Genomic DNA, 27,580 nt, shown 5'->3' with positions numbered 1-27,580 from the left:
AAACATGCTTTTCTCACGAAAGTGGTAGACAGGCGGTTGGAAAAAAACACTTCACACACACTCAATCATGCACTGAGTGTATAACTCAAATCACGTAGCTGCACAAATAAAAGCCACAAAGGGAACTGCACCACGCTGTGTTAGCAGCCAGTTGTCAGTGAACTGTGAGAGTGCTGCAGTTGAGGTTACTGTGTTTCCCTTGTGATAAATGAACTCAGTTTGGCCAGTTTGGATAGAAGTCACATGAGCCAATTGTGTTCCCCATCAATCAAATAAATCACAATCAAAATAGGAACAACTTAACAAGTCAACATTTTGGTAAGCTTCTAACATTTAAGTACAATTACAAACATTGTAAACGCACTTATTCATGTATTTGTTTGCCCTTTTTTCCACCAATTATTTATTTGTGTATTCATGGTAAGGGGAGGTAGCATGAAACACAAAACAAGACAAGACAATTACAAAACCAGACGTGTTATATTGCAAAAAGGAGCATATACTGTATGTACGTATATTGCATAAAGTTGAGGAGGACTCTTATCAAAACAACAGTAACAACAATTACTATCACTATTTGTGTGAATGATAATGTTAAAAACAGGCTGCTAATAATAATGATGATAATAAATGGTAGCAATAAATTGTTCTCCATGTAAACAACTTAAACGACAGATGTAAGTTTTGAAAGCTGATACTCTCGTAACTTGTGTGCTTATTGGCCTGTACAGATGTTTGACCAGTCTGTGTTGTGGAGGTGACACAGCTAATCCACAGCTCTGGCAAACTACAGAAGCTGTGGTGAAAGTGTGTATGTGTAGATGCAGTGACGGTGAAGAGAAAGAGGGGAAAGTTAAAAGCCATCAGTGTCTGTGCTGAAGTGAGGCAGCATGTTCAGCTGCAGGCCTCAGTGTTTGGACGTCTCGTTTGGGGAATCAGGCCTTCAGACCTAAATGTTTTTGTGCATATTCAAATAAAAACTGTGCACACGCTTATACCTTTTATATTGTTATTTCAAGTATTTCTATTCTATTTTTCGTATTTCTTGTACATTTTGTTTCTATTCTTTTGCTGCTACCGTTTGTGCTTGCGTGTCAATTTAGTTAAAAGCTGTCATATGGAATGCTGCAGTGGTTAGTTGTTTTAAAGGTCTAGTGTGTAACATTTAGTAGGGGTTGCTAGAAATTGAATATACTACCCATATGTTTGTGTAAGTGAAATGGTTTCTGTGAATGCTTCTGTGAACTCTTTTTTGCTCTCAAATCTCTTTTTTTTCCTGCAAAAATAGTGTTTATAGTCAACAGGCACTTTTGTATAAAGGGTTAAGGTTATAATCTGTGGAGCTCATAGTCTACTGGCAGTTATATTTTTCTCTCATTTTCAAGGACAATCACAAGTGAATAAACATTAAAATATTAGGAGGAGGAGCAAGTTCCAGTGACTCTACAAGAATTGTAGACAGCTGGAGCTTGTTCCAGGTACAGGTGAATGTCTGCTGATCACTGATAGAAAGTCATCTATTGTGTACAACTGCAATGACGTTCAAATAATAACAATAAAAAAAGAAATAAATCTTGCACAGCAATTTTTTTGTGTCAGGATTATGAGCATTCATATTTACAAATTTGCTTGCCAGCCAGTCCATGGTCAATGCATTTATTTTATTTTATTTAAAATCAAAATAGCCGCCAGGGGGCACTCACTTACTTTTTGACGATTTCACAGTGTGACAGAGGTACAGTCCTCACATGAGTTACCGAGGAAGTCTCTTTGAGTGTGGACAAAGGGACAGAGGGACACATCGTCTCTGTGTGACTCAGTGAGGGTGAATGTATGAATGTGGGCACTGGGACAAAAAACTCCAGCTGTAACAGGAAGTTTACAGTGGGTGTGTCTGTACTCTGCATTTATGTGTCGGTCTTTCGTGTTTGACACTCGTCTGTCAGCTGACTCAACCTGTGGTTGACACTCTCTACACAAAGGTAGGAAACATACACATTCTGGGATTGGCAGAAGTAGACATACAACCAGGGATGGTAATAACCTACAGTTAAGAAGGAGAAGCTGCTTTTTGTCCAGGTTCAAAAACACTGGCGAGATACCGTTGATATGAAGTGTATTCATATGTGTGACTAAAAACACATTTCTTCCGACTCTACATCGCACTTATGACTAGCACTTCATAGTTTGGCTTACTTGAAGTTGTTTAAATACACTTATTGTAAGTGGATAAACGCGTCTGCTAAATGACATGTAATGTAATGTGTTAAATTGTATCCATCCCTTCTTTTCATCTATTTATTGTTATTTCATAAAGTGTTTGAGTGTAAATCTACTTCCTTGTCATCCCTCTATGAGTCCCATGCGCGACATAAATGTCAATACGGGTTCTTGTTTTGGTTTGTTCATGCAGCATTAATTCAAGCAATCATTTCATATTAGTTTTATGTCTTTATGTGTAACATCAGGCAAGGCAACTGTATTTGTATGTAGCACATGTCATACACAGAGGCAACTCAATTACATGAACAAAGTATCAGATAGAAAATTGGAGACATTAGAAAAAACTACAAATAAAACCCAATTATAATGAAGCATAACAATACGATAGAGCACCATAAAACAATAGTTTACTTTAAAATTATTAAAATAACATTAAGAATATATAACACGCGAAAACAGTGTTTTTCAATGTAATTTAATAAAAATCATAAGCATATTAGAATCTACAGAAGATTATTAAGGCCACAAAAATAAAACTGCATGAATTCTGAGATTAAGAATAAGTCAGAATTCTAAGTATAAAAGTAAAACAGCATGAATTCTGAACTTTTTGTTTTTCTTTCATCTCAGAATTCATGGTGTTTTAGTTTGTTTTTTTTAACTTTCTTTCAAACAATCTTTTTTATGATGTGGCCCTCAGACTCTTCCATAATAATCAAAATGTTTGAACCTGGGTTTACAAATACTCACTTTTGGTGCTGATTTAAGTTCAAGGTCAACTATATTGTTTTAATTTTATGTATTCTGAATTGATCACAATGTTATAGAGAAAAAACATTTCCCCTTTAGGTTATTAAATGTCATTAAATGCACTTTGTTCCACAGGTACAATGGTCTGCTGTGGTTTACTGACTGCCCAGAAGGAACCAGGTAAAAAGCCGTTCACAACTGACATATCTCTTTTGAGTTGAGTTACACCTGGTTCAATAAAACAGATGTAACATGGCAATCAGAGATAACAGACTTAACCCCATTCTCGTAACAAGCCTCTCGCGCCCTCTGTTGGTCATAGTGGCAAGTGCAAGTGTGGAAGCACAAACAGACAGACACAAAGAGCCACCAAGTGTGAAGTAAAAATGTGTTGCCTGTGCTGATGATCTGATCCTGCTTTAAATATAATGAGTAAAATGTTTTCAACTATTTTATGCCGTCTATGGAGAAGAACACAACACTTGTTACATTGTCGCTGTATTTCTTTATGCTTCTTGGTCAGTTCCTCTGAAGAGCATCGAGGTGGAGGTGGAGGTGAGGGACCATGTGGCTACAGTGGTCTCCACTCTGAACTACGAGAACAAGGAGGACAAACCAATCGAGGCTGTTTTTGTCTTTCCTCTGCCCGGAGATGCTGCTGTCTGTCATTTCAGTGCCAAGATTGGACAGACACAGATTGTAGCTGAGGTGAAGGAGAAACAGCAGGTGAGCTGGACAGTGAAGTTTCAATTCATTAGAATGGATCTCAGAGTAAATATAGGGAATGTTGCAAGTGTTTGTGTGTTTGTCGTCTGTACTTCAGGCTCGTGAGGAGTATGATGATGCTCTGAGCTCTGGTCAGCAAGCCTTTTTATTGGAGGAGAGTGAGCAGAGTCCAGATATATTCACTCTGAGTGTGGGCAGTCTGCCTCCAGGAGAGAGCGCCTCCATCAGGCTAGAGTATGTCACTGAGCTGGCTGTGCAGGCCGATGATGGGCTGAGGTTTTGTCTGCCTGTTGTGCTCAACCCTCGCTATCAACCTCAAGGTAGGAAACCCAGCCAACAGTCAATCACCACATTACACCTGTCAATACAAAGGCTTTTACAGCAACAGTCACGTGACAAAGATGTTATGCCTGATTTTTAGCTTTCGTAGCATGAAAGAGAATCGAGTCAGAGAAGTGTTTCTTTCACGTTTTTACGATGTCTCCCAAAATACTGATTTTTAGGCACAACCATCTCTAGTGTTCACAGAGAATGTAGTCTAATAAAAGAGAAAATGTCCCGAGAGCAGCACTTCTCTGGGTAAAAATGCCTTATTTAAGCCAGAGGTCAGACTGGTTTGAAATGACATAGAGGCAACAGTAACCTGTTACAACCAAGGTATGCAAAAAACCTCTGAACACACAACGTGTCAAACCTTTAAGCAAATGTGCTAGAGCAGCAGGAGAACACGCTGGTGTCACCTTGTTTTAATTTCAAAGGGTCCTTTTAATTAACTTTAGACTATTAATGTAATGCATCTTTAATCATAACATTTCAGGGAAACTGGAAGAGACTGCTTACTTTAGAGCTGCTTTATTTGTTAACTGAAATAATGATATATCACCTTATCAACTATTTTAAATTTAAGTATTACATTTTAATTTTAATTATTTGCAGAAAGTGGAGGCAGTGACGGTGCCAGCGTCCAGGTGACCTCTGTTCCAGCCTCTCTGGTGCCCTACAGTCTGTCTTTCTCTGCCCGAGTGTCCTCTCCACGTCCAATCTGTAAAGTAGAGTCCAGCAGTTCCCTGGACCCTCTGCAGTACCTGAACACAGAGCAGACCCAGGCCACTGTACGTCAAGTGCTAATGTGTCTGCTGATGTGTGTGGTTGTTCCTCAACACTAAGAACAAACAGTGGCTCTTTGCTGATGTTAGTGAGTGTGCTGTGTCCACTGCAGGTCAAGTTGGCTGAAGGACACAAGTTTGACAGAGATGTTGAGCTGCTGATTTATTACAAAGATGCTCACCAGCCCACTGCTGTGGTGGAGGCAGGACAGGCGTCTACAGAACCTGGTGAGTGCAAATTAGAGAGGTTGTAACTAAAAAAAAAACATTAGTAAATTCATCTGATCCTTCAGCTGAGTGACATGTCTTGGAATAAATGCTCTGCTTCTCAGGGACTCTGATGGGCGACCCAGTAGTGATGCTAAGCCTGTATCCTGAGTTCCCCCAGTCTTTGATGTCTTCACTCGCCTCATGTGGAGAGTTTGTGTTCCTGATGGATCGATCTGGGAGTATGGGTTCACGTATAAGGAATCAGGATCATCAGACTCGCATTAGCAGTGCCAGGGTGTTTATTATTGGTTTATTCTGACCATAAAACCATATGTGGTGTCTCTCACAGGGTTAACTTCACCATTGTTTCTGTTCTGCCTTCAGGATACTCTACTGCTCCTGTTGAAGAGCTTACCAATGGGCTGCTACTTCAACATCTTCAGCTTTGGTTCCAGCTTTGAACACATCTTCCCGTACGTCACTTACAGCCCATACGACTTGCTTTTTTTCTTTACATGTTAAAGCTGCTGTAGGCAGGATTTTGTCCAGACGATGCCCCCAGAAATCCTGCTTTTCTATCTTGACACTTTGTATGTGTGATCACAGCAACAGCGTGGAGTACAGTGAGTCGACCATGGCCGAGGCTCTGAAGAAAGTGGAGGCAATGGAAGCTAATTTGGGAGGAACAGAGATCTTGAAGCCACTCAAACACATTTACAGCCAACCCTGCATTCCCAGTCAACCAAGACAAGTAACACTCACACAAACGCGCATTGTTGTACAGCATTCCTACTGAGGACATTCATTGACAACAACCTTTACCATCACAACTGTCCTACTATCCTAACACTAGATAGATAGATAGATAGATAGATAGATAGATAGATAGATAGATAGATAGATAGATAGACAGACAGACAGACAGACCTTAATCATAACCAGTTAATACTTTACCCTAACTTTAACCAAACCACAATTCAAATCTTAGGCCCAAACCTAACCAGTTCCTCAGAAACGAGGTTCTGCCTCATTAGGAAGATCAGTGTTTATCTCAGAAAAGGTCCTGAAGAGGTAACACACACTCACACACACAGTGTTATTTACACTTCCCACATAAAAGTCGGGTGTGTCACTACACTGGAAGCTTAACACTGCTTTCAAAACTATGTTGATGTTTTTCCAGGTGCATGTTTCTGGGTGTGTCATTGTGTAATGTCTATTAATAACTGTCCTCCCTGTAGGTTTTTGTTTTTACTGATGGAGAGGTATCCAACACCAAAGCAGTAATAGATCTGGTGAAGCAGAATTCAGGCTCCCACAGGTAAAAAAAAAAAAAAAAACTCAGTGTGTCCAATGCACCAGTGCTGCCTGTGTTTAACTCTAAACTGTACTGTATTGCAGGTGTTTCTCTTTTGGGATTGGGGAGGGAGCCAGCTCTGCTCTTATCAATGGGTTGGCCAAGGAAGGAGGAGGTCACGCTCAGTTCATCACAGGGACTGACAGGATGCAACCTAAAGTAAGAGAGACACAGAAAGGACAGTACTGTGACAGTACGATGTTTCAAACTAGTTTGACGTTCACAAAAGTTTATAAAGACATGATTGACTCACTCATTGCACGTCTCACCTGCCGTGGAGGCACAAGAGCATGTCCTGGTAGTTACTGGAGTAAGATGTTTATATCCGGTTATCTTGAGCAGTCCGCTCGGCTGTGGGCGGTCTTTGGGCGCAAATTTCTGCGCCCCAGAATTTTCCTAACTTTTGTATTGGAGGGGGGTCTAGTGTGCATGCACCATTCATAACGAGAGTCTATGGAAAATACTTTTGCACCCCAAAGGAACAGGAAATACGTTACTCGACCGTTCACTCACTGTAAATGATCTTTAAACTACATTTAAATGCAGATTACACACGGTACTCACGGTCTGTATAATGTATAGCTCATTTATAAAAATGTTCATTCGTATATTGTTTTGCTGTGAAAAGAAGCAGAAAAAAATGGAAACTGAAAACCCTCGATAGCATTTTAACTGTACTGTTTATTTTGAAGTTGTCTCAGCTCAGTTCTCTCTCTCACTCAGCTGATCTGCTCTAAGGTAACATGGCTGTGGTTTTGTGCTTGTTTTTCTTCCCCACCCCAGGTGATGCAGTCCCTGCGATTCGCTCTGCAGCCAGCGGTGGTGGACATCTCAGCCACATGGGATTTACCAAAGGGAGTGTCTGTCACTGTACTCTCTCCACCACTCACAGCACTCTTCCAGGGTCAGAGGTCACTGATTTATGCTCAGCTCACTGGAGAGGTAGGCGCCAGGGGTCGCGTTAACCGAATATTTTCCGTCATTGACCGTTTTTTTAAAACGGTGACGGAAAAATCTGAGAGCCATCCGTCATTTTGACAGATTGCAATTCACAGCCCTAAAAACTATGTTGATAAAAGAGGTGAAAAAAGAGGAATAGATGCAGATGAAGGACAAACTCAGCCCTTGGCCTCAGCGGAGCGAGGAAGCGGCAGTAAGGAGGTTAGGCGAGTTCAGTGGGAGCGGGAGTTCTCCTGGCTGAGGAGGGCGGATAGAAAAATGTTGTGCGACAAAATAAAGATTCCCATCGGAGAATCTGAGCATAATTTCTGACCTGGACACCGTACTCAATGCATCTCGCTATCCTTGTAGTGCTGACAGCGTGTTAAAGAGCTATGGACAGGAGGCTTTGGAGCGCGTCTGTGACCGGTGCAGCTGATCCACTGGTGCAGAAGGAGCGCATGTTGCGGGATTTCCTACCACACGCAACTACGCGCAAGCAGGCACGCGATTTAAGTCCATGTGGACCAGGAGGAAGGTGTGAGACTGTTCATATTCCACTGCAATATGAACAATGCAATTGAATATGTCATTATTATCATTTAAAGTGACCGGTAAAAATTGATTATGACGGGATTTTTATGACCCTGTCAGTCAAAATGACAGACAACGAAAAAGTCCAGCGCGACCTCTGGTAGGCGCATAGACATATTTACGAGGACGTCGCATTGACTGCTGTGTCAGTGTCGCCCACCGTCATTGGAGTGGCACTGAGAGCAACAAGGATGCTGACATTACTCTTCTGCTCCTTGGGGCTGTGCACACTTTTCAAATAAGATCCAGGGAATCCGTAGCCGACTGTACACAATGTGCACTCAGAGCTTTTTGTTCTGAAAACGTCTACTTATAATGATTATATAGTGGACTTGCTCATACCAGGATGGTGGACACGCTGCAACAGTCAGAAAACAGTCAGTGTGGCCTCAATATCTATCACAGTGAAATGCAATTTACTGACAACTTCCATCAGCCTGTTTCAATGTGCATTTTTAGTTAACTCATAAAATCAGGCTGATGGAAAAACACAGAAAATGTCCAACGATTTTTGAAATATCACATTAAAGTTTTTATGCTTGGGGGGGAGGAAAAGTATGGTATGTCAATTATAGGTAGATGCTTATGAGTCCCTCCTGCTTCTCCATTATGCTGTACTGGACAAGACAGACACAAGATTCCTCCACATCTCCAAGAAGCAAATGTTTCTACAATGATCAGAACCGGCAGCGAAATGCCACCATATATCGTGTGCCTTGTTATTTTTCTGTGTTGAAATGGACTTTGGTGCCACCCTATACTTACCTTGGTGAACGAATCCCCAATACCCGTAGCAATCATCATGGTTTCTAACACATATTCTTCCACAGAGCTCAGAAGCAGCAGAGGGCAGTGTAACGTTGAAGTACTGTCTGGCAGGTCATCCTTCTCAGAACCAGCTGCCCTTCAGTCTCAAACCTGCCGAAGACACAGGGTAAAACAGCAATGTTGGATCAGATGACAAAGTTTTATGGGCATTGCCAAAATGCCCAGCCAATAATTAATTGTGATAACATGTCCATTGCTGGGACATTGAATGGGGATGATTAAAATTCAATTGAACAGTGCTGGAACGCTGTCTCACAGCACACAGTCCTATTGATTTATTTGGAATTCCTGCAATGGGGAGCCTGCATGTTTGAAGTCATTCCAGGACCTCAGGATTTATAATCTCGTTAAAAGTCTTATTTGTCCCTTTTAGATCTTCATTAAAAATATACAACACAGTATATCCTCTATTTGATGCAAAAAGGTCTTAAGAGATTTTAGTGTGTTGTAGAGCAATTTTAATGATAGCGATATGATGTTTTCATCTTTCCATGCCTACTCACACATCACTAGCAATAAGATCATTTGTTGTACTTTAATTAAATGTATTATGGTTACTTACAATTTCTAAATACATGAATGTCAGAGTAAGACACCTAGAGCTCATGTTCACATTGAGTTGTGTAGGACTCAGTCTGCTCTGTTCTCTCATAGTAAGACACTCAAGGGTTTCTGATGTTTCTGATGTAAAGGTTTTTACTCCTGTCATCTGTGGCAGGTTAACAGTGCACAGGTTGGGGGCTCGGAGTCTGATTCGGTCCCTGGAGATGAAGGAGAGAGAAAACACAGGAAAGCAAGATGGAGGAGTGAAGGGGAAGGTAGTGGAGCTCAGTGTCCAGTCAGGAGTGAGCAGCTCCTTCACTGCCTTCATTGTTGTCAACAAAGACAATGGTGAGCCGATTGAAGGACCTTTGATTCGCAGAAATGTCCCAGCACCTGGTGAGTTTTGTCCAGAGTAAGAGCTTATGACAAACTTGAGTAGTGTGCATTATGGCCTGTATAAAACCATGTGTCATCGACTGGTGTAAACATGTACCGTCATCTTCATTTCCTTTGTGCAGGTAGGCATCAGCATATGATGCGCTGCTGTGCACCTATGATGGACGGTCTGACAACATATAGTGAGTATTTTTCATTGAAAATTAAAAACTAATATTGAATAACCCACCATGCTAAATTTGCTATAGCTGAGCAAAACTGGCACAGCTGAGACATTGACATCATGCCAGCTGTCATAACAGCTCAGACTCTCTCTATTTGACAGGGGTTCCCAGCAAGGTTATTATAGTTAATGAAAACGAAAACTAAAATTGAAAAACTGAAATTAAAAAATAAAACGATAAGTAACTGGAACTGAATTGTGTGTTTATAAAACTAACTAAAATAGTCTATGTAAATTTATTTATTTCATACATAATCCTTTTGGGTTCATATGAAGTGTATTTATTTTTTCTCTGCCGGCAATTCTGAAAGGTTATATTTTCAATCATAATAAAATGTTTTCTACTTGTTTTTGTTTACAATGTGGGACATAAGGCGATGCAAGTTAAACACAACATTGGTTATGTTATTAATTGGGTTGAGTTGGTTCATCTAAGTGAATCAGACCTCTAGTTTTGGGGTTTATGGGTTTTATTAATTTTTCTAATTTTTTTCCTCAGATTGAGCTCCCTGAGAAAAGCAATGTAATTGCAATGTGTCTTTTAAGGGTTATTTATTATTATTTAAGTTATGTTTATGTGTGTCTTTAGTCTGTTGGCTATTTGATTTTAATACTAACTGCATCCAACCTCAGCAGTATTATTAACATTTTGCACTTCAGATTACTTACTTGTAGACTGTTATATTTGATTCAGGGATGGTTGTTCATCCATCCTAATAAACCTTTAAAATAGCATATTTTGCTGGGTTTTTATGACACAATATGTATTATGACCTTTTTGCATCTTGCACCTGGCTAAACTAAAACTAACACTAAAATGTATCAAAACTAAACTAAAACTAAGCATTTACAAAAAAGAGAAACTAATAAAAACTAGCAAACACGCTCTAAAAATGAATTAAAACTAAGTCATATTAAAAACAAAAAACTAAAACTAATGAAATATCCAAAACTATTATAACCTTGTCTCCCCACAACTTGGTTGTTTACTGTTACCTACTTCTTTTTTCGTGGAAATGTCAGCATGCTAACACATTGCAATGACGGGAAAATAAAATATAAACAAGATAATTAAGTTAATTGTGTTGGAGTCTGTAATTATGATGAAGTTGACATCCAAATTCTACCGATGCTCAGAGCAACAATCATTGTAATTTACATTTCCCTGAAGTTCACCCTTAACTGCTGAGTTACCATCACTCTGCCTTTGAATGTGTTTTAGAGCAGTGATCTGCCTCTGCCGTCCTCAGTATCTTTGGTGATCCAGTAAAATGCTCTAAAACTGTTTATTTTATTATCTGTACATATCTGTACAGAGGAAGCCGGAGAACACACGGGGGAGAACATGCAAATTGCAGAAAGGCCCTTGTTCCGACCAGGTCGCGAACCTGGGTCTTCTTGCTGTAATGTCAAGATTGTTAACCACTACACCAACCATGTGGCCCTACCGGAGCTTTTTACTGAGAAATACATAGAGTGTCGCATTCATTCTCACACTTACAATCTGCATGTTTTGGGATTGTGGGAGGAAGTTTGGAGTATATGCGCAGGGGAAAACCCACTGCAGCACTGTGCAGCCTAATGCTTTAACATCGTCCATTAAATTCTTACAGTGTAGTTACAACATAGTGTAAATACAAGTCCTAACAATCATAGACGTAAAACTGACTGGGACAGTAATCCTGTGTTTGTTTGTTTTTCTCAATCTTCTTGCCCTTAGGCATAGGTGGACCTGAAGTCCTTGCATGTGAGTAAAAAACTAAATGGGAATAGAACACACATTTGTTTACTTAACATACGCCAGAACCATTAGATTGTCAGTCAGTCAGTCATCATCTACCGCTTTATCCTCCACCAGAGGGTCGCGGGGGTGCTGCGCCAATCTCAGCTACATGGGGCGATAGGCGAGGTACACCCTGGACAGTCCATCGCAGGGCCACACACATAGAGACAAACAACCATTCAGTGCTAACTACTACACCAGATTAGATTGTGTCTCGTAAAATATCTAACAACATATTGTTTATTTTATTATCTGTACATTTCATCATGTTTATGATGATGTGATGTGTTATATAACACATGAACTGAACTTGTTTCAAGAAATTTGAAGATTTGTGATCGTCACACATTCAAGAGCCATATCATTACACTGGTTGACATTTTGCTTTGTCATAACGACCATGGAACTCTGCTCTCTCTGCAGGTGGTAAAGGCAGAAAAAAAGGGAAAATGTTTGGTGCCATGCCCAAACTAAAGATCAAAGGCATCTCTAAGCAATGTAAGTAGAACCATGCACTGCAGCTATGGCTTTCAAATATAAAACCAGCTCAGATGTTTGTTCACATTTACGAAACTTCCTTAATTTTCACATTAACAACAATGTACCTGAATCACATGCAAAATGTAGTGACTATTACTAAAGAAAAACAGTCTCAAGTGATTAAAGATGAATGTTTATAATTAAAGAAAATAAAAATGTACATTCATACCGGTAAAATTAAATAGGAAAAAATCCTAAGCATTTGTAAAAGAGCATCCATATGTTCAGTTATGACATTTATATTTGTTTTGAATGTATTATTTGAAATAAATAAATAATAATAATAATAATAATATAATAATTCAATTTAACACAAGTCGACACGGGCCACACGGTGGTGTTGTGGTTAGCACTCTCGCCTTGCAGCGAGAAGACCCGGGTTCGAGCCCCGGTCGGAACAAGGGCCTTTCTCCATGGAGTTTGCATGTTCTCTCCGTGTGTGCGTGGGTTCTCTCCGGGTTCTCCGGCTTCCTCCCACAGTCCAAAAACATGCAATGTGGGGATTAAATCTAAATTGACCATTGGAGTGAGTGTGAGAGTGAATGGTTGTTTGTCTCTATCTGTGTGTGGCCCTGCGATGGACTGGCGAACTGTCCAGGGTGTACCCCGCCTATCGCCCGATGTAGCTGAGATTGGCACAGCACCCCCCGCGACCCTCTGGCAGAGGATAAAGCGGTAGATGATGACTGACTGACTGACAAGTTGACACATGTTCAAAAGGAATGGGAAGAAGTCTAGACTGATCAAATCTCACCCCATTTCCCTTAGTTATATTATATTTTTTATCCCGCTGCCTTAATAATGAGTGCTAATAGTAATTAAAAATAATTATAATAATTTTAATAAACAACTTGAAATACACACATCATCACATAGAAAGGGGTTTAGACAAATGGACCAAACAAAAACACAAACACCGTGTAAAACTGAACATAAATTAGTAAGTAGATGGATACTCATATGTAACATAAATAATACATTGAACATAATGTACTCTTTTTTTTTAACTCATCACCCATACTGTGGGTTCAGTTTTGCCTTGTGAATGTTTTCATTTTGAAAGTCTTCCTAAAATATGGTCATACAGTCATAACCAAACTAAATATTTAAACTAATTATGCAACTTTCATTGTGTTACTATTAAATGTATTATTTTTATTTTTGCATTATTGATGTGAATTTCTCTGTGAGATGAATAAAGTATCTATCTATCTATCTATCTACTTCATCTAATGTTCTACTTTTCTTCTCATAATATGACAGTCGGAGGGAGTAGCAATATGATGAAAAATACACGTAAGTAATGATTTGAAGAGGCTTTCAGAGCAAAATCCAATCACAACAATATAATGTGTTATGATGATATTTGCTTTTCAGTTCTTTTAACATCACCTTGGACTTTTATCCTGTACCATCATCATCATCATCCTCATGTCAAAATTTACTCTCACAATTCTTGTACATTTGTTGTTTATTGGCCTGCACACAATATCTACTAGTTCCTGCGTAATTATCAAGTCAATAACTCTAACTTGACGACGGCAAAGCTTTAGGGGCAACACGACATTCTGGAAATACAGGTGTCATTATAACATCCATGCTCTTATACAGGTCAACACAGTCATGTTATAGTGATTGTAAATGATATATGAAAGGATGGATGGGCTTTTCCTGTGTGCTTTTCTTCAGAGAGCAGCAATGACAAAACTGAGGCCAAGCTTTCCAAAGACCCGTTGCTTCAGCTGGTTTCCCTCCAGAAGGCCTCTGGCTGCTGGCTGCTTGATCCAGCTCTGGCTGCTGCACTGGGAAAAACCAGCAAGGAGGTGGAGCGGACAAAGCCTTCATCTGTGGGTTATTGCCAAAATCATACATATTTCATTGTTTAGGGACTTCCCATGTGCAAGGAACACTTGACCATATACATTTGAGTATCATATCATGTTATTGCATTACAAACAAGAAGTTGTAATGGACCTGATGGACCCCTTTCCCACCTGAGATACTTCATGCACTTTCTTCTCTTTGATTTTCTTTCATGTTTTACTAAATCCACGTCATTCAGTTTCATGTGATTTGCTGAATTAGGTAAACCAGGAAGTGTGGGCTACACTGCTGGCCCTGATTTGGCTTAATGGCTTCAAGATGGATGCTAAGGAAGAGTGGGAGCTTCTGGGTCTGAAGGCTTTGTCATGGCTCCGTGCTCAGAAAGGTATTATAATGGCTCCAAACTGCTGTTTTCTGTTTTTAACAGTGTGAGCTGGTTAAAAAAAAAAAAAAAGCTTTCCACATCAATCTCCTGATGAAGCTAATTTGTTGTTGTTGTTATTTTTTTTCCAGCACCATGTGTGGCAGAGTGTGTGGAAGCTGGAAACACACTGTTGGGCTGCAGTGTGCAGAAGGATGTCCTGGGCCTCTGAGGTGTTCTCACAGAAAACGTCTCAGTTAAGAGTCAGTGTCTAATCTCAAACTGGCTCTCTACTATAAAAAAAAAAGGTTCCAATCCTGTGCCAACTGCATTGTGATCATTGCATGATAGTTTATCACCGTTAATTCTCCTATTTTTTTCTATTTTCATTTGGTTAAAAATGATGGCTTCACTATAGTAAAAACTGATTTTTTCTCAAATTTTGATTTTGATGTAATAAATGAAATCATTGTTGTCCAGTCAACATCTTGGTGTGTTACTATTATACTAATACTACGTCACCACAAGTGCTACATTCACAAAACCTGGCTGAAGTGACATGTCTGTCAGATTGTATTTGTTTTCAGAGCACACATTTTCTGTACACAGAACACCTATGTTACTTTACTATGTGGCCATGTAGAATGAGTGAGAGAGGTCATTTCAGAATCATGTTGCTGTTTGCCTGCATGTATATGCTGAATGTCATCATCATTAACATGCACCAGTAATGCTGCAAACCTTAACCACCATTAAGTGGTGTTCAAATGTGTGCCGTTTAAGAGGACAGGCATTCACATGAGAAGCACCTTTTGGTACAAACACCTGAGGCTACATTCAAATTACCACTCGCCTTTTTCAAATTTGATTCATCACAGGTTCATGACAGCAATTGCAACAAATTCATCGGTCAATGTATATTAGAATTAATGCTCAGCATATGCATAATGACAAACTTACTCAGGTGGACTGCAACAAAGAAATCAGCCCTGACATTTTTGGTCCAAACCAACTCCCTGCACAATACCTTCAACAACAACACCTACAAATAGGCTCAATTCCCCATAGACTTCTAGTCAAACACTCCATCGGCGCACTCCCTGATGGCCATTCCGTACATTGCTACCTCCAGGTCAGCTTCAGTGAGCAAATCACAAGATTACATTCATAAAAGAAAAAATCAAGTTACCTGGCCTGTAATCATTGAACAAATTTGCATTTTGAAAACAGAGAACCAGAAGGGCGAGTTATAAGGTCATTTGTATTTTACTCCCTCTCTTTTAGCTTCATATGTCGTGTAATAATTATCGAGTACGGCACATTATTGGCTAAGATACACGTGACTACAAGCCTGTATGTGCTGTTCTACTGGAAAAACTGCAGAGGAAAAGCAGGTAAGACAGATGGAAATTGTATTAAAGTGGCAGTAAAATACTGTAATTGACTAGGTTTTTCTGTGTAAGAAATCTTTAAAAATTATAATTTCACGGGCCCAAATTAAAAAAACAAAACAAAAAACCCCCGGAAACTTTGGCAGTGAATGATGAGGACAGGTGACCTTTGACCCATTTTGACTGATACAACATTATGTGTTTTCATACTTTATTTTGTCAGCACTTTCATTTGTAAATGTTTTCCTATGAATAAAATCAATTAGATATGAGAGATGAGGCGAGATTTATGCCCCCTGTCCTTTGCAACACAAAAAGTGTTCAAAAAGTAAAACTAAGTAACTTTTACTCTGACTAAAAGCCACTTTTTTACTTTAACTTGAGTACATATTTATTAAAGAACTTTTACTTGTACTTTACTTGTTTTTATCAAAACAGTGGTACTGTTACTTGAGTATAATATTTCAGTAATCTCTCCACCTCTGCCTGTGTATAAATATTACTTTATGTTACTCTTAAAAACTTTAAATGATAATTTAGACAATGAAATTGTTATAAAACAGCACATTTGTATGTAAAAAATGTCTGAAGGGACCATTGTCTGGCACAAGTTTGGACACCCCACCACTAGGTGGCAATGTTAGAATGTTGATAAACTCGAGGCTCCAGCCGTGAGGCGTGACTGGCACTTTCATTTTTAACAAATAACTTAAATAACCTCTTTCGAACGCACACAGAGAGGACTCTGGTCTGACATTCTCACTGTCCCACACTCCAAACTATCCACACGTCACAGGTAAGCTGTTCATGGGCATGTATCACTTTTTTTTCGTGAAATAAGAAGAAGCGAATACAAAACAGTTTGCTCACATCTACCATTTTAGACAAAGTAGAGTGAATATCGTGAGTTTACTGTTGTTAGAGCACAGACATGTGGTCAATGTCAGTCCTGATATTTAGGTTTTCAGGAAGATGTAAATAAGGGGGAAGATGTAACGAGACATTAGAAACGGATGCAATAATAATCACTGCGTAGTGTCACACTGGTTGTACGTATAATGTCGTAGTAATAAAGTCAGCTGGCCTCCAAATTAGTTTTTTTTTGTCCCGTCAGTGAGCTTTTAATTAAATCAATTCCCACTGTGGTCTAATCTATCAAACAAGAACAAAAACTAATCAAGGAATTAGAGACACGAGTGCAGATCTCTGACAAAGGTATGCCTTATTTTCAGTGTTGATTAATATCAATTGATAGATTACTGATTGTTTAAGCTTGTTAAATGATGAGTATTTTCTTAATTTCTTTGCTCTGGGTAACAAAGAGTAGGACAAACATCAACAAAGACCAGAAAGGCAGCATGTTTTGTTTTTTTCTTGATTCCTGTGAAACACACTGTCTGCCTTCCACTTACTACAACAGCATTCAAATTAAAAGACAAGAGTAAAGACAAGAAAGCTGTGTGTCTGTCATTAAACAGTTTCCTTCTCAAGTGGGGGACATACTGCACTTCAGCCTCATACAGGTGTTTTTCCTTGTTATTCATTTCATCCTAAAAGAATGAAATGAATATTTCCAATAATAGTTGATCCCCGTCCTTCCAGTTTGTTAAGTACCGTATATCATTCTCTTAGCTGTTACACAGTAACAGTTTGCAGTATAATTGATACGGCAGATTAGTAGATAATAGTAGAACAGTATCACCAATAATGTCATCCAGGTGTTGTATACTTTTCCTGTTTCATGTCATTAATTGTAATTTGCTGCACAGGTACAATGGACTGCTGTGGTCTACTGACTGCCCAGAAGGAACCAGGTACAGAACCGTGAGAAAAGCTCTCGGCTTTCTTATTTTTTTTGTCTATTGTGATAATGTGATCCTGCTTTAAACGGTTTTATATTCTTTATGGTGAAGAACACAATACTTTTTCTGTGACGTTGTCGCTGTATTTCTTTATGCTTCTTGGTCAGTTCCTCTGAAGAGCATCGAGGTGGAGGTGGAGGTGAGGGACCATGTGGCTACAGTGGTCTCCACTCTGAACTACGAGAACAAGGAGGACAAACCAATCGAGGCTGTTTTTGTCTTTCCTCTACCCGGAGACGCTGCTGTCTGTCATTTCAGTGCCAAGATTGGACAGACGCAGATCGTAGCCGAGGTGAAGGAGAAACAGCAGGTGAGCTGGACAGTGAAGTTTCAATTCATTAGAATGGATCTTAGAGTAAATATAGGGAATGTTGCTCACAAGTGTTTGTGTGTGTGTCATCTGTACTTCAGGCTCGTGAGGAGTATGATGATGCTCTGAGCTCTGGTCAGCAAGCCTTTTTATTGGAGGAGAGTGAGCAGAGTCCAGATATATTCACTCTGAGTGTGGGCAGTCTGCCTCCAGGAGAGAGCGCCTCCATCAGGCTGGAGTATGTCACTGAGCTGGCTGTGCAGGCCGATGATGGGCTGAGGTTTTGTCTGCCTGCTGTGCTCAACCCTCGCTATCAGCCTCAGGGTAGGAAACCCAGCCAACAGTCAATCACCACATTACACCTGTCAATACAAAAACTTTTTATATGCAGATTCTATGTCTGATTTTTTAGCTTTTGCTGCATGAAATGGAATATTTATTTTGACTGTAAGTATTTTTACTAATATATTGAAGAGATGATATTCAGACAGTTGGTTTGACTATTAGTAAAAATGTCTTGAAATCTATTGGATGCATCTCCTTCACTGATTGGCACATAATTGTATAGTGTAGAGTGTTTGTTTGAAAGACGTCTTCTCTTATTGCAACATCAACAAGTCAAAATCTGTGGTAGCAAATTAGATATACTATGTACTATACTATACTCTCGAGTATGTGACTGAGCTGGCTGTACAGGCTGATGGTGGTTTGTGTTTTTTTCTGCCTGCTGTTCCCCTTTTTAACATCCATTTTTGTTTAAGGGACGTCATCAGTTTGCATTACAGACTGGTTTTTACACTTCCCAGCAGCCATATGTTAATTTATTAGTTGTCACCATCACAGTATTAACAGTAAACACGTTGCTTATGTTCAAATGGTGCCCTCGTCTGTACTTATAGACTTCAAATTTTTAGTACCAGGAAGTGTTTTATTTTCATATATGCACAAGATGTTTTGCGTACAAGTTGGATCTTGTGTGCACATTTACAATCAGATACTCCCAGCATAATACACCTGAAATGGAAACAAACCATTTCATCAGGTTTTATTTTTCCCAGGAACATGCTACAAATATGTTCTTGCTCTTACACAAGAGGTTCTTATCAGCAATCAGCAGCAATTGAAAGTATTTAATATGTTCCCACAAAAAAATTATTTTGTGCACCAAAACAAAACAATATCACTTCCTGGGACCTAAGAGGTCTGGTTCTCTACAGGGTGTGGCGGAACGATACAACGATCAACTGTGAAATGTCCATAGCCAAAAATTGGTAGGCCTATTTACACCACTGTATTTTAGCATTGGTCAGAACATTTTTTTCAGAAGATACATGGTATAAAACTTTGAGAACCACTGTTCAAAGCCACATTCATGAGAAAGGGACCAAAGACCAGTTCAACAACTTACTGTACAGTGTACATTGCCTCAGACAATACAGCTCCCTTAAAGCTGATTATAAAGCCTGAAAGCAAAGCTCCTGCTGAAGAACATTTAATGATGTGCTTGCACCCATGTTCATGAGATCTGGAAAATGACTGAGAACTCATGAGAACAAATTCATCGTCCTTCACAAGGTGACTTGAATTCACCTTTAGGGACAGTGTGAGGCGTCATTATGTCACCGCTTCAAAACAATCAAAGTTTGTTGAGTTATTTTGAGAGACGTTGAACAAGGAGGCAATTGATGAAGAGCATGTGATACTATCCTCTTTTCTTTCTTTCTTTTTTTTTACTGTATATTAGGGGCACTGGTTGAGTTTTATCTGTGGTGTCATATTGTTACAGGCAGTGACGGTGCCAGCGTCCAGGTGACCTCTGTTCCAGCCTCTCTGGTGCCCTACAGTCTGTCTCTCTCTGCCCGAGTGTCCTCTCCTCGTCCAATCTGTAAAGTAGAGTCCAGCTGTTCCCTGGACCCTCTGCAGTACCTGAACCCAGAGCAGACCCAGGCCACTGTAGGTCAAGTGCTAATGTGTCTGCTGATGTGTGTGGTTGTTCCTCAACACTAAGAACAAACACTTGTGTGGCACTTTGCTGATGTGAGTGAGTGTGCTGTGTGATCTGCAGGTCAAGTTGGCTGAAGGACACAAGTTTGACAGAGATGTTGAGCTGCTGATTTATTACAAAGATGCTCACCAGCCCACTGCTGTGGTGGAGGCAGGACAGGCGTCTGCAGAACCTGGTGAGTGCAAATCGGTGAGGCTGTTACTCTGTATTGAAAAAATGTTTCCCTTTTAAGTTACATTTGTATTTATGGTATGTGTCTCAGGGACTCTGATGGGTGATCCAGTAGTGATGCTGAGCCTGTACCCCGAGTTCCCCCAGTCTGTGACTTCTTCACTTGCCTCATGTGGAGAGTTTGTGTTCTTACTTGATCGGTCTGGAAGTATGGATTGTTCCATCAATAACACCGTGCATCAAGAAACACGGATTGGCAGTGCAAGGGTAGTCAGCAAAGGGTTGACTTAATCATGATCATCATTGTGTTGCTCTGTCACACTATTATCCTCAGTATATCGTTCATCTCCTTCCTTCAGGATACTCTATTGCTCCTGTTGAAGAGCTTACCAATGGGCTGTTACTTCAACATCTACAGCTTTGGCTCCAGCTATGAACACATCTTCCCGTAAGTGACCCCTGTGAGAGACTCTGTCCACAATTGTTTTTTTTTTTTTGTCCAACTAAATTTGTAGGAATAAACATTTGACCAAATCAGCGCAGTGTGGACATAATAAAGTATATCATGTATGTTTCTTATGGCAGTAAGAGTGTGGAGTACAGTGAGACAACCTTGGAGGAAGCGTTGAAGAAAGTTAAGGAGATGAATGCTGATCTGGGAGGAACAGAGATCCTTGAGTCCCTCAAACACATTTACAGCCAACCCTGCATTCCTAAGCAACCTAGACAAGTAACACACTCACAATCTTTTTTTCTTTTTTTTTTTAAACACACAACACATTAATGACTGCTGCCTTGGTGTGCTGAGAGCTTTCCTGCTTTTGTTGCAAGGTGTTTAATTGATGAAGTGCTTGACATCTGGCCTTTTCAGAGCAAACAATGGACTAGAGCCACAGTAGATTAGTTGGAACAAACAGTGGATTATTTAACAAACAGTACATTATTTAATCTGTCAAAAATGCCTTGATTGATATTTTCCTATTGCTCCTGCAAGAACAACCTTGAAACTCAAACTTACTGCACCTATGTTGTTGTTCATATTTTATAGGCTATTTTTAGTTCATGTGATCGATGTCTGGGTGTGTGACCTCTGTGTAAACTGTCCTCGCTGTAGCTTTTTGTCTTCACTGACGGTGAAGTGTTCAACACAAAAGAAGTTCTTGATCTGGTGAAGAAGAATTCAGGCTCCCACAGGTAAAACCAGGCACATATTCTCACATTTGCCCTCATTATTGAAATGTGTAGGGTAATTTCCACCCAAAGATTGGATTGGTATTTTATAGTATAAGTGGAGTCAAGAATCAAATATCAATTCCAAACTTTTTCTCTTTCTTTTCATCATCATGGTTTATCTAGCTATAGAATAAAAAAAAGAAAGTGATATAATCAGTGTATTTTGTAAAGCCTGGACTGAAAGATGGATAAACATGACTGGCTCTCATTGATCTTAAGTATCATTAAAATAATAATAATAAAACTCTCTTTCTCTAAGTGACAATTGTTTTTATCAACCACATCTATCTACTGTACTGTATGTCTGATAATTCCTACACTGAGGTGGTGAGATACGATCTTTTCGTGAATCACAGGCTAACCTTGTTGCTTGATTATTTCTGTAGTTCTACTACAGTTTGATGATGGCCAGTTTGACCCATGCACCAGTGCTGTCTGCGTTAAACACACAACTATACTGTATTGCAGGTGTTTCTCTTTTGGGATTGGGGAAGGAGCCAGCTCTGCTCTTATCAATGGGTTGGCCAAGGAAGGAGGAGGTCATGCTCAGTTCATCACAGGGACTGACAGGATGCAACCTAAAGTAAGACAAAAAGCACAGATGGAAAAGTTTTAATAAAAATGTAACCCCCATGTTTAAGTTTTGACAGATGTTATGATTCTAATTAGGTGATGCAGTCGCTGCGATTTGCTCTGCAGCCAGCAGTGGAGGACATCTCGGTCACATGGGCTTTGCCCAAGGGAGTGTCTGTCACTGATCTCTCTCCACCAATCACTACAATTTTCCAGGGTCAAAGGTCACTCATTTATGCCCAGCTTACTGGAGAGGTAGGAGCAACGCCAGTTCATAGAAGAGCATGTCTCTGGTTAGATTTGTGTCCTGGTGTGACAAACACAGAAGTGTTGAATGTAGAATATAATGCATATATGCATATATGCACATGCAGATTGTATTTTTTTTTTCCATTCCATATTTTCCATTCAAGAAAGCAATAAAACAAACTCTTTATCTGGTCGGCATGACACACTAGTACTTACCATAGAATACGTCATTTAACATATTAAAAGCATTACAAATTAAAATACCTCCACACTCTATTGAATATTCCACCTATATCAAAGTGCTATCTAAGATGTTAGAGCATTCCATATGAAATCGTTTTTCTTTTGTACATTTTCAGGTTTTAAAAAAGTTTTGTTTTGTAACACCATGTAACTCTGTAACATGTAACTCTTCCTCAGACCTTAGAGGCAGCAGAGGGCAGTGTGATGGTGAAGTACAATTTGGCAGGTCATCCTTCTCAGAACCAGCTGCATTTCAGCCTCAAACCTGCACAGGACACGGGGTAAAACAGCTGTTGAGTAGTTGTTTTTAATCAGAAACTGACTTCATAATTATGTGTTTATTTAGGCTGTGTGAGGTCAGTCTGCAGCACTTTGAGTTTTTTTTAACAGTGTAAACTAAAGGAAAGAAAACAACTTGAATAACAGAAAACATTAGAATACCTCAGTCATTTTGGCCCGGTAATAACATCCATCTTGGCCTGCCTGCAATCCTTTAAACATGATTGACCAGCTGTAGATTTGTATTTTGGGTTCACAGAAATATCAGCTCTTCTTGTGTCCACTGACTTGTGTGTGCAGATTAACAGTCCACAGGCTGGGTGCTCAGACTCGGATTCGTTCCCTGGAAGGGGAAGAGAGGGACAACGAAGGAGAACTTGATGAGGGTGTGAAGAAGAAGGTGGTGGATCTCAGTGTCCAGTCAGGAGTGAGCAGCTCCTTCACTGCCTTCATAGCTGTGAACAAAGGCAACAACGAGCCGATTGAAGGGCCTCTGACGCGCAGAAATGTTCCAGCACCTTGTGAGTAAAATTGTTACTCCCATCAACAATACAACTCATGTGCCATAGACTGGTTAAAACAAGGTGATTTTTCTTTTCTTTTTTATTAAGCGTGCCATGTCTTCTTTATTTTCTTTTAGCTTTCATGATGATGTCTTGTTTGCAGTCCGGTTATATGCCTGCTCCCCAAATGATGCCTTGTGTAGCAGCTTACGGTGAGTAACAGGTTCAGCCCAAAAACATTTGAGAGTAATACTAAATCTTACTCACTGGATCTCGAAGATTGTCTACCGCTTTATCCTCCACACAAGGATCGCGCAGGGCTGGATCCAATCCCAGAAATTATTCTTTTTAATGTATTAAGATTTCTTAATTTACAATTCTGTAGCTAATAAAGAAGTTTTGACTTTGAATCAAGACTGTTAATTTACTGAATGCTGATGAACATTTAGGTCCTGAAGCTGACAATATGAGCAAGTTAACCACCACCAGCTCACAAACATTGGACTGAACTGTTTCTCTATTAGGAATCTAAAGTATGATTTTGCCATTCTAACAATATATCTTTTCTAAATCAGGAGCCTGTGCTTCATTTGATATGCAAGAAGACTGTGATATCGGGGACATGAATGCATGTTATGAAGGTATCTGATTTTATATGTTTAACACCCACTGATTTGTTTCATAAACTACTAACAGTTTGCACTAATAATAGGTTAATGTGTTTAATTATGGTTTAGGTGTAATGTGGAAAACTGTGCATAAGCTACTGTATATCTGTATGTAAATAGTGAGGTGATTTGACTATTTAAGTGGCTCACATAGATAGCTGCTCAACTGGTCAGTCTACTATAACTGTACCAGTTTGAGTTGAACCATGTTCACTTATCTTTGCTCTTTTTGTTTTTGCACAGACTTAGTTTGTGGAGTTGTTGAAGACATTACACCCAAGCAGATTTCCACAGACCCTTTCCTGGAGTTGGTTTCCCTCCAGAAGGCGTCTGGCTGCTGGCTGCTTGATCCAGCTCTGGCTGCTGCACTGGGAAAGACTAGCGAGGAGGTGGAGAACACAAAACCTTCAGCTGTGAGTCCATGATAAAATACTGACCCAAATTAAAGCAATGATATGTCAGTTTAAGTAAGCAACAGCACCCCCTGCAGCCACAATTGATAGTTGAATCTGCAGAGCTCTGACTTGAGCTGTAGTATTGTTTATATACAGAAAACAAAACTTATTATCAATCTATTGAGCAGTGCAAGCCACAGAATATTTATTCCTGTTGCTGTAAGAAACACACCAAACTCCATTTGTAATTCAAATTTCCTTGTTGAATGTTGAATCTGTTTTAAATAAGTTCCATGATGCTACTAAGAAAATGATTTATTTGAAAAACAGATTTCAACACATGGGTCTCCCAATCCTTGTCCTGGGGACCACTGCCTGGTATGTTCTTAATGTTGCTCCAACAGACCTGATTCAAATGAGTGGGTTGTTGTCAGGCTTTTGCAGTGGTTGCTGATTCTGACGCTGACCATTTAAATCAGATGTGTTGGAAAGGAGGTTTGAAAACATGCAGGACAGTGTGTCCCCAGCACCAGGTTTGAGAAACACTGGTTTACATTAATGCCACCAGGGGTGGAAAGAGTACCAAAAAAATCTACTCAAGTAAAAGTACTGTTACCTTGATGAAATTTTACTTAAGTAAAAGTAAAAGTACTGGTGTAAAAATCTACTCAAGTAAAAGTAAAAAGTACCTCATTTAAAATGTACTCAGAGTAAAAATTACTTCTTTTGGGTGAGTGTGTGGGGGGGGGGGAGTACAAAAACATACACAAAGCTCAAACTCACTTTTTTATTAAAGCAAACACATACAGTAGATCACAGATAGATCCAGATTACAGTTCCTCTTTAATTATTCAATGAACTTGCTATTTAGTTTAAACAGGAGCTGGTTTTCAGGACTCGGCACCATCAGGTGAGTCAGAAATAATAATCAGAAATAGTATCGTTTTCAAGTTGCACCGACGCACCTGTCGCATATTCAGGTGTACAGAGATACACATGTATCAAGAACTGCACAAATAAATCCAAATTTTACAAAATAATCATGACTTGATTCATGCCTGAGCTTTCATTCACATCTCGCTGTATAAGAACATAAAATCAACAGGAAACTGTCTTTAGCTCATCAAGACATAAAAGCAGAACAAGATTATCCCACATATGAAAATAAATGTTAACAAAACTCAGTTGAAGTGAAAGTCGTCGGCTCTGTGTCTTTTCACGGATCCATGATTAATTGCATGTAGCGTTATTTAGCTTCATGTGAGGTTATCTTACCTGTACATGCTTGTGCAGGTTGGAAGCAGAGTTTTTGTAGGTGGATAGCTGCGTCTCTTTCGGCATACAAAGTTTACATCGCATGATGAAATTGTTGTTATTCCCGGACTTGAACTCAAAGAAGTCCTTTAAGTATGGCCAAGGATTGGCCTCACCTTCTCCGTGCGTGTCTCTATGTTCCAAATTCGACCCTTCTCCATCGATACACTCGTCTCCATCCGTCTCCATCATCTTTTAGCTAGCTCCTCTGTGGCACCAACGTCTCGACGTTCCTGACCTTCTGACGCTGCAGTTGTCCAGAGCCAATCAGATAGACACTTGCTGGCACGCAGACACGTTTTTTTTTTTACTTTGTAACGGAAGCTATTTCAAATGTAGCGAAGTAAATTACTTCCAACAATATGTACTTAAGTAAAAGTAAAATTACTGATTTTAAAAATTACTCAAAAAAGTACAAGTACACAAAAAACTACTCAGTTACAGTAACGAGAGTAAATGTAACTCGTTACTTTCCACCCCTGAATGCCACATACTCATAATACAGATTTGACTACATATTTGCACTACATACAGTATATAACATAAAGAATAGTCGTGTGTCTTATACCAAAACTTGCTAGCATAACTTACAGTAAGAGAAATCAGTATTTCCGCTGCTGGGTCCTTATTTGAGCTAGAAAAAAACCCACAAGCATCAGTAATGTATAATTATTTTGTTATATCTTACAAAATAACGCAAAATCTGAATATCTGTATATTCTTTGTGTTGGACTTTGTGTGTTTTAGGTAAACCAGGAAGTATGGGCGACCATTTTGGCTCTGATCTGGCTTCATGGCTTCAAGATGGAAGCTAAGGAAGAGTGGGAGCTTCTGGCAATGAAGGCCATATCATGGCTCCATGCTCAGAATGGTAATAATCATCAAGTGGCGATCTGTTGTTTAACTTCAGTTCAAACAGTGTATTATGTTTTAAAAATGACTTGTTTTTGGTGTGTGTTTTTTTTATTCCAGCACCATGTGTGGCAGATTGTGTGGAAGCTGGAAACACACTGTTGGGTTACAGTGTGCAGAAAGATGCCATGGGCCTCTGAGCATTTTAATAAATGGGCTTATTTTCGGCACAGGTTCATTAGACACATGCAGTATCTACTTTAAACATATATGGTACGTAGATGGTGTGCAAAAGACATTATGGTCGCAATGGTCGCAAGTTCGACTCCACCCCTGGCTGATTGTACTCAATTCCATTGTAAGTCGCTTTGGATAAAAGCGTCTGCTGAATGACATGTAATGTAATGTAGATGCTTCATAGGTCACTGGATCATATGTCAATGTTGTAACTGTATCAGATCAGACGAAACTGACCTAACACAGTCCTAGAAATTTTATATTGGTTGTCTGCATAAAAGGTTTCCTTGCTTGAAAAACATCCCTTTTGATCATTCTCGACAGTAGTCCATGGGTGCAGGTCATACAAAATAATTAAAGAAATCCTTACCTTTCTGGCATTTTTACCATTTTCTTTTGTAATCTTAAATTGCACCTAATAAGCATATGGCACACTCAAATGTTGAGGTAGGCAGAGTTGTTCATGTTCAAATTTTTACGAAGTGCTGTGAGACATGCCAGAAAGGTAAGGATTGCTTTAATTTTCAGTTTTGCAAATGTGCTCCTTTATTATACTCGCTGCATATTTGAATGCTCATACTAACAAAGAGGGGAATAACACATGGAAACATAAAGACACATTGATGCGGTCAACAAAAGCTACAACAGCAAGCGGTGAACTGGTGAGAGCAATCATGTATCGACACATACTCCTGATAATGTCACACCCATCACCTATGTGCCAATCCCAAGTGCACACCAATTAAAGCATAAGAAATTAATAAAATATGGAAAGCCTATATTTATGGCTCCTACACCACCCTGTACACGTGTATGTTACAGGCCAGGCTTGCTTGGTCCAATATAGATGGTTCTTTGACATAACAACAGGTAGAAGTTTGTGTATTTGTAT

The 27,580-nt window shown here is 39.5% G+C and overlaps 2 protein-coding genes across 6 annotated transcripts; both read left to right on the top strand.

Moving 5' to 3' along the window:
- Nucleotides 1-1,772: 1,772 nt before the first annotated feature.
- LOC131463092 (von Willebrand factor A domain-containing protein 5A-like) lies at nucleotides 1,773-14,887 on the top strand. 3 transcript variants are annotated; one of them, XM_058634773.1, is made up of 21 exons: nucleotides 1,773-1,982; nucleotides 3,109-3,153; nucleotides 3,497-3,699; nucleotides 3,797-4,019; nucleotides 4,645-4,811; nucleotides 4,919-5,033; nucleotides 5,138-5,310; nucleotides 5,400-5,488; nucleotides 5,622-5,766; nucleotides 6,257-6,336; nucleotides 6,417-6,531; nucleotides 7,156-7,314; nucleotides 8,736-8,839; nucleotides 9,452-9,672; nucleotides 9,795-9,854; nucleotides 11,616-11,642; nucleotides 12,102-12,176; nucleotides 13,482-13,514; nucleotides 13,908-14,065; nucleotides 14,304-14,427; nucleotides 14,556-14,887. In XM_058634773.1, exons 2-21 carry the CDS (start codon nucleotides 3,114-3,116, stop codon nucleotides 14,633-14,635), a joined length of 2,391 nt encoding a protein of 796 aa, XP_058490756.1. In that variant the 5' UTR covers nucleotides 1,773-1,982; nucleotides 3,109-3,113; the 3' UTR covers nucleotides 14,636-14,887. The 3 variants fall into 3 exon arrangements, with proteins under 3 accessions (XP_058490756.1, XP_058490755.1, XP_058490757.1); XM_058634772.1 differs by having other exon boundaries at nucleotides 1,774-1,982; nucleotides 4,636-4,811; XM_058634774.1 differs by lacking the exon at nucleotides 12,102-12,176 and having other exon boundaries at nucleotides 1,774-1,982; nucleotides 4,636-4,811.
- Nucleotides 14,888-15,778: 891 nt separating this feature from the next.
- On the top strand, nucleotides 15,779-27,560 carry LOC131463091 (von Willebrand factor A domain-containing protein 5A-like). 3 transcript variants are annotated; one of them, XM_058634768.1, is made up of 20 exons: nucleotides 15,779-15,797; nucleotides 16,532-16,590; nucleotides 17,564-17,608; nucleotides 17,764-17,966; nucleotides 18,068-18,290; nucleotides 19,753-19,919; nucleotides 20,032-20,146; nucleotides 20,234-20,409; nucleotides 20,502-20,590; nucleotides 20,728-20,872; nucleotides 21,257-21,336; nucleotides 21,844-21,958; nucleotides 22,045-22,203; nucleotides 22,618-22,721; nucleotides 23,020-23,240; nucleotides 23,360-23,434; nucleotides 23,798-23,863; nucleotides 24,134-24,303; nucleotides 26,347-26,470; nucleotides 26,572-27,560. In XM_058634768.1, the coding sequence occupies exons 3-20, from the start codon at nucleotides 17,569-17,571 to the stop codon at nucleotides 26,649-26,651; spliced, it is 2,352 nt and encodes a 783-aa protein (XP_058490751.1). In that variant the 5' UTR covers nucleotides 15,779-15,797; nucleotides 16,532-16,590; nucleotides 17,564-17,568; the 3' UTR covers nucleotides 26,652-27,560. The 3 variants fall into 3 exon arrangements, with proteins under 3 accessions (XP_058490751.1, XP_058490754.1, XP_058490752.1); XM_058634769.1 differs by lacking the exons at nucleotides 15,779-15,797; nucleotides 16,532-16,590 and adding an exon at nucleotides 16,987-17,009; XM_058634771.1 differs by lacking the exons at nucleotides 15,779-15,797; nucleotides 23,798-23,863 and having other exon boundaries at nucleotides 16,457-16,590.
- The last annotated feature ends 20 nt before the right edge of the window (nucleotides 27,561-27,580 follow it).

This window comes from Solea solea, chromosome 7 (genome assembly GCF_958295425.1).
Source record: "Solea solea chromosome 7, fSolSol10.1, whole genome shotgun sequence".
Taxonomy (NCBI): Eukaryota; Metazoa; Chordata; class Actinopteri; order Pleuronectiformes; family Soleidae; genus Solea; species Solea solea.
This window is presented reverse-complemented; position numbering and strand designations above follow the sequence as displayed.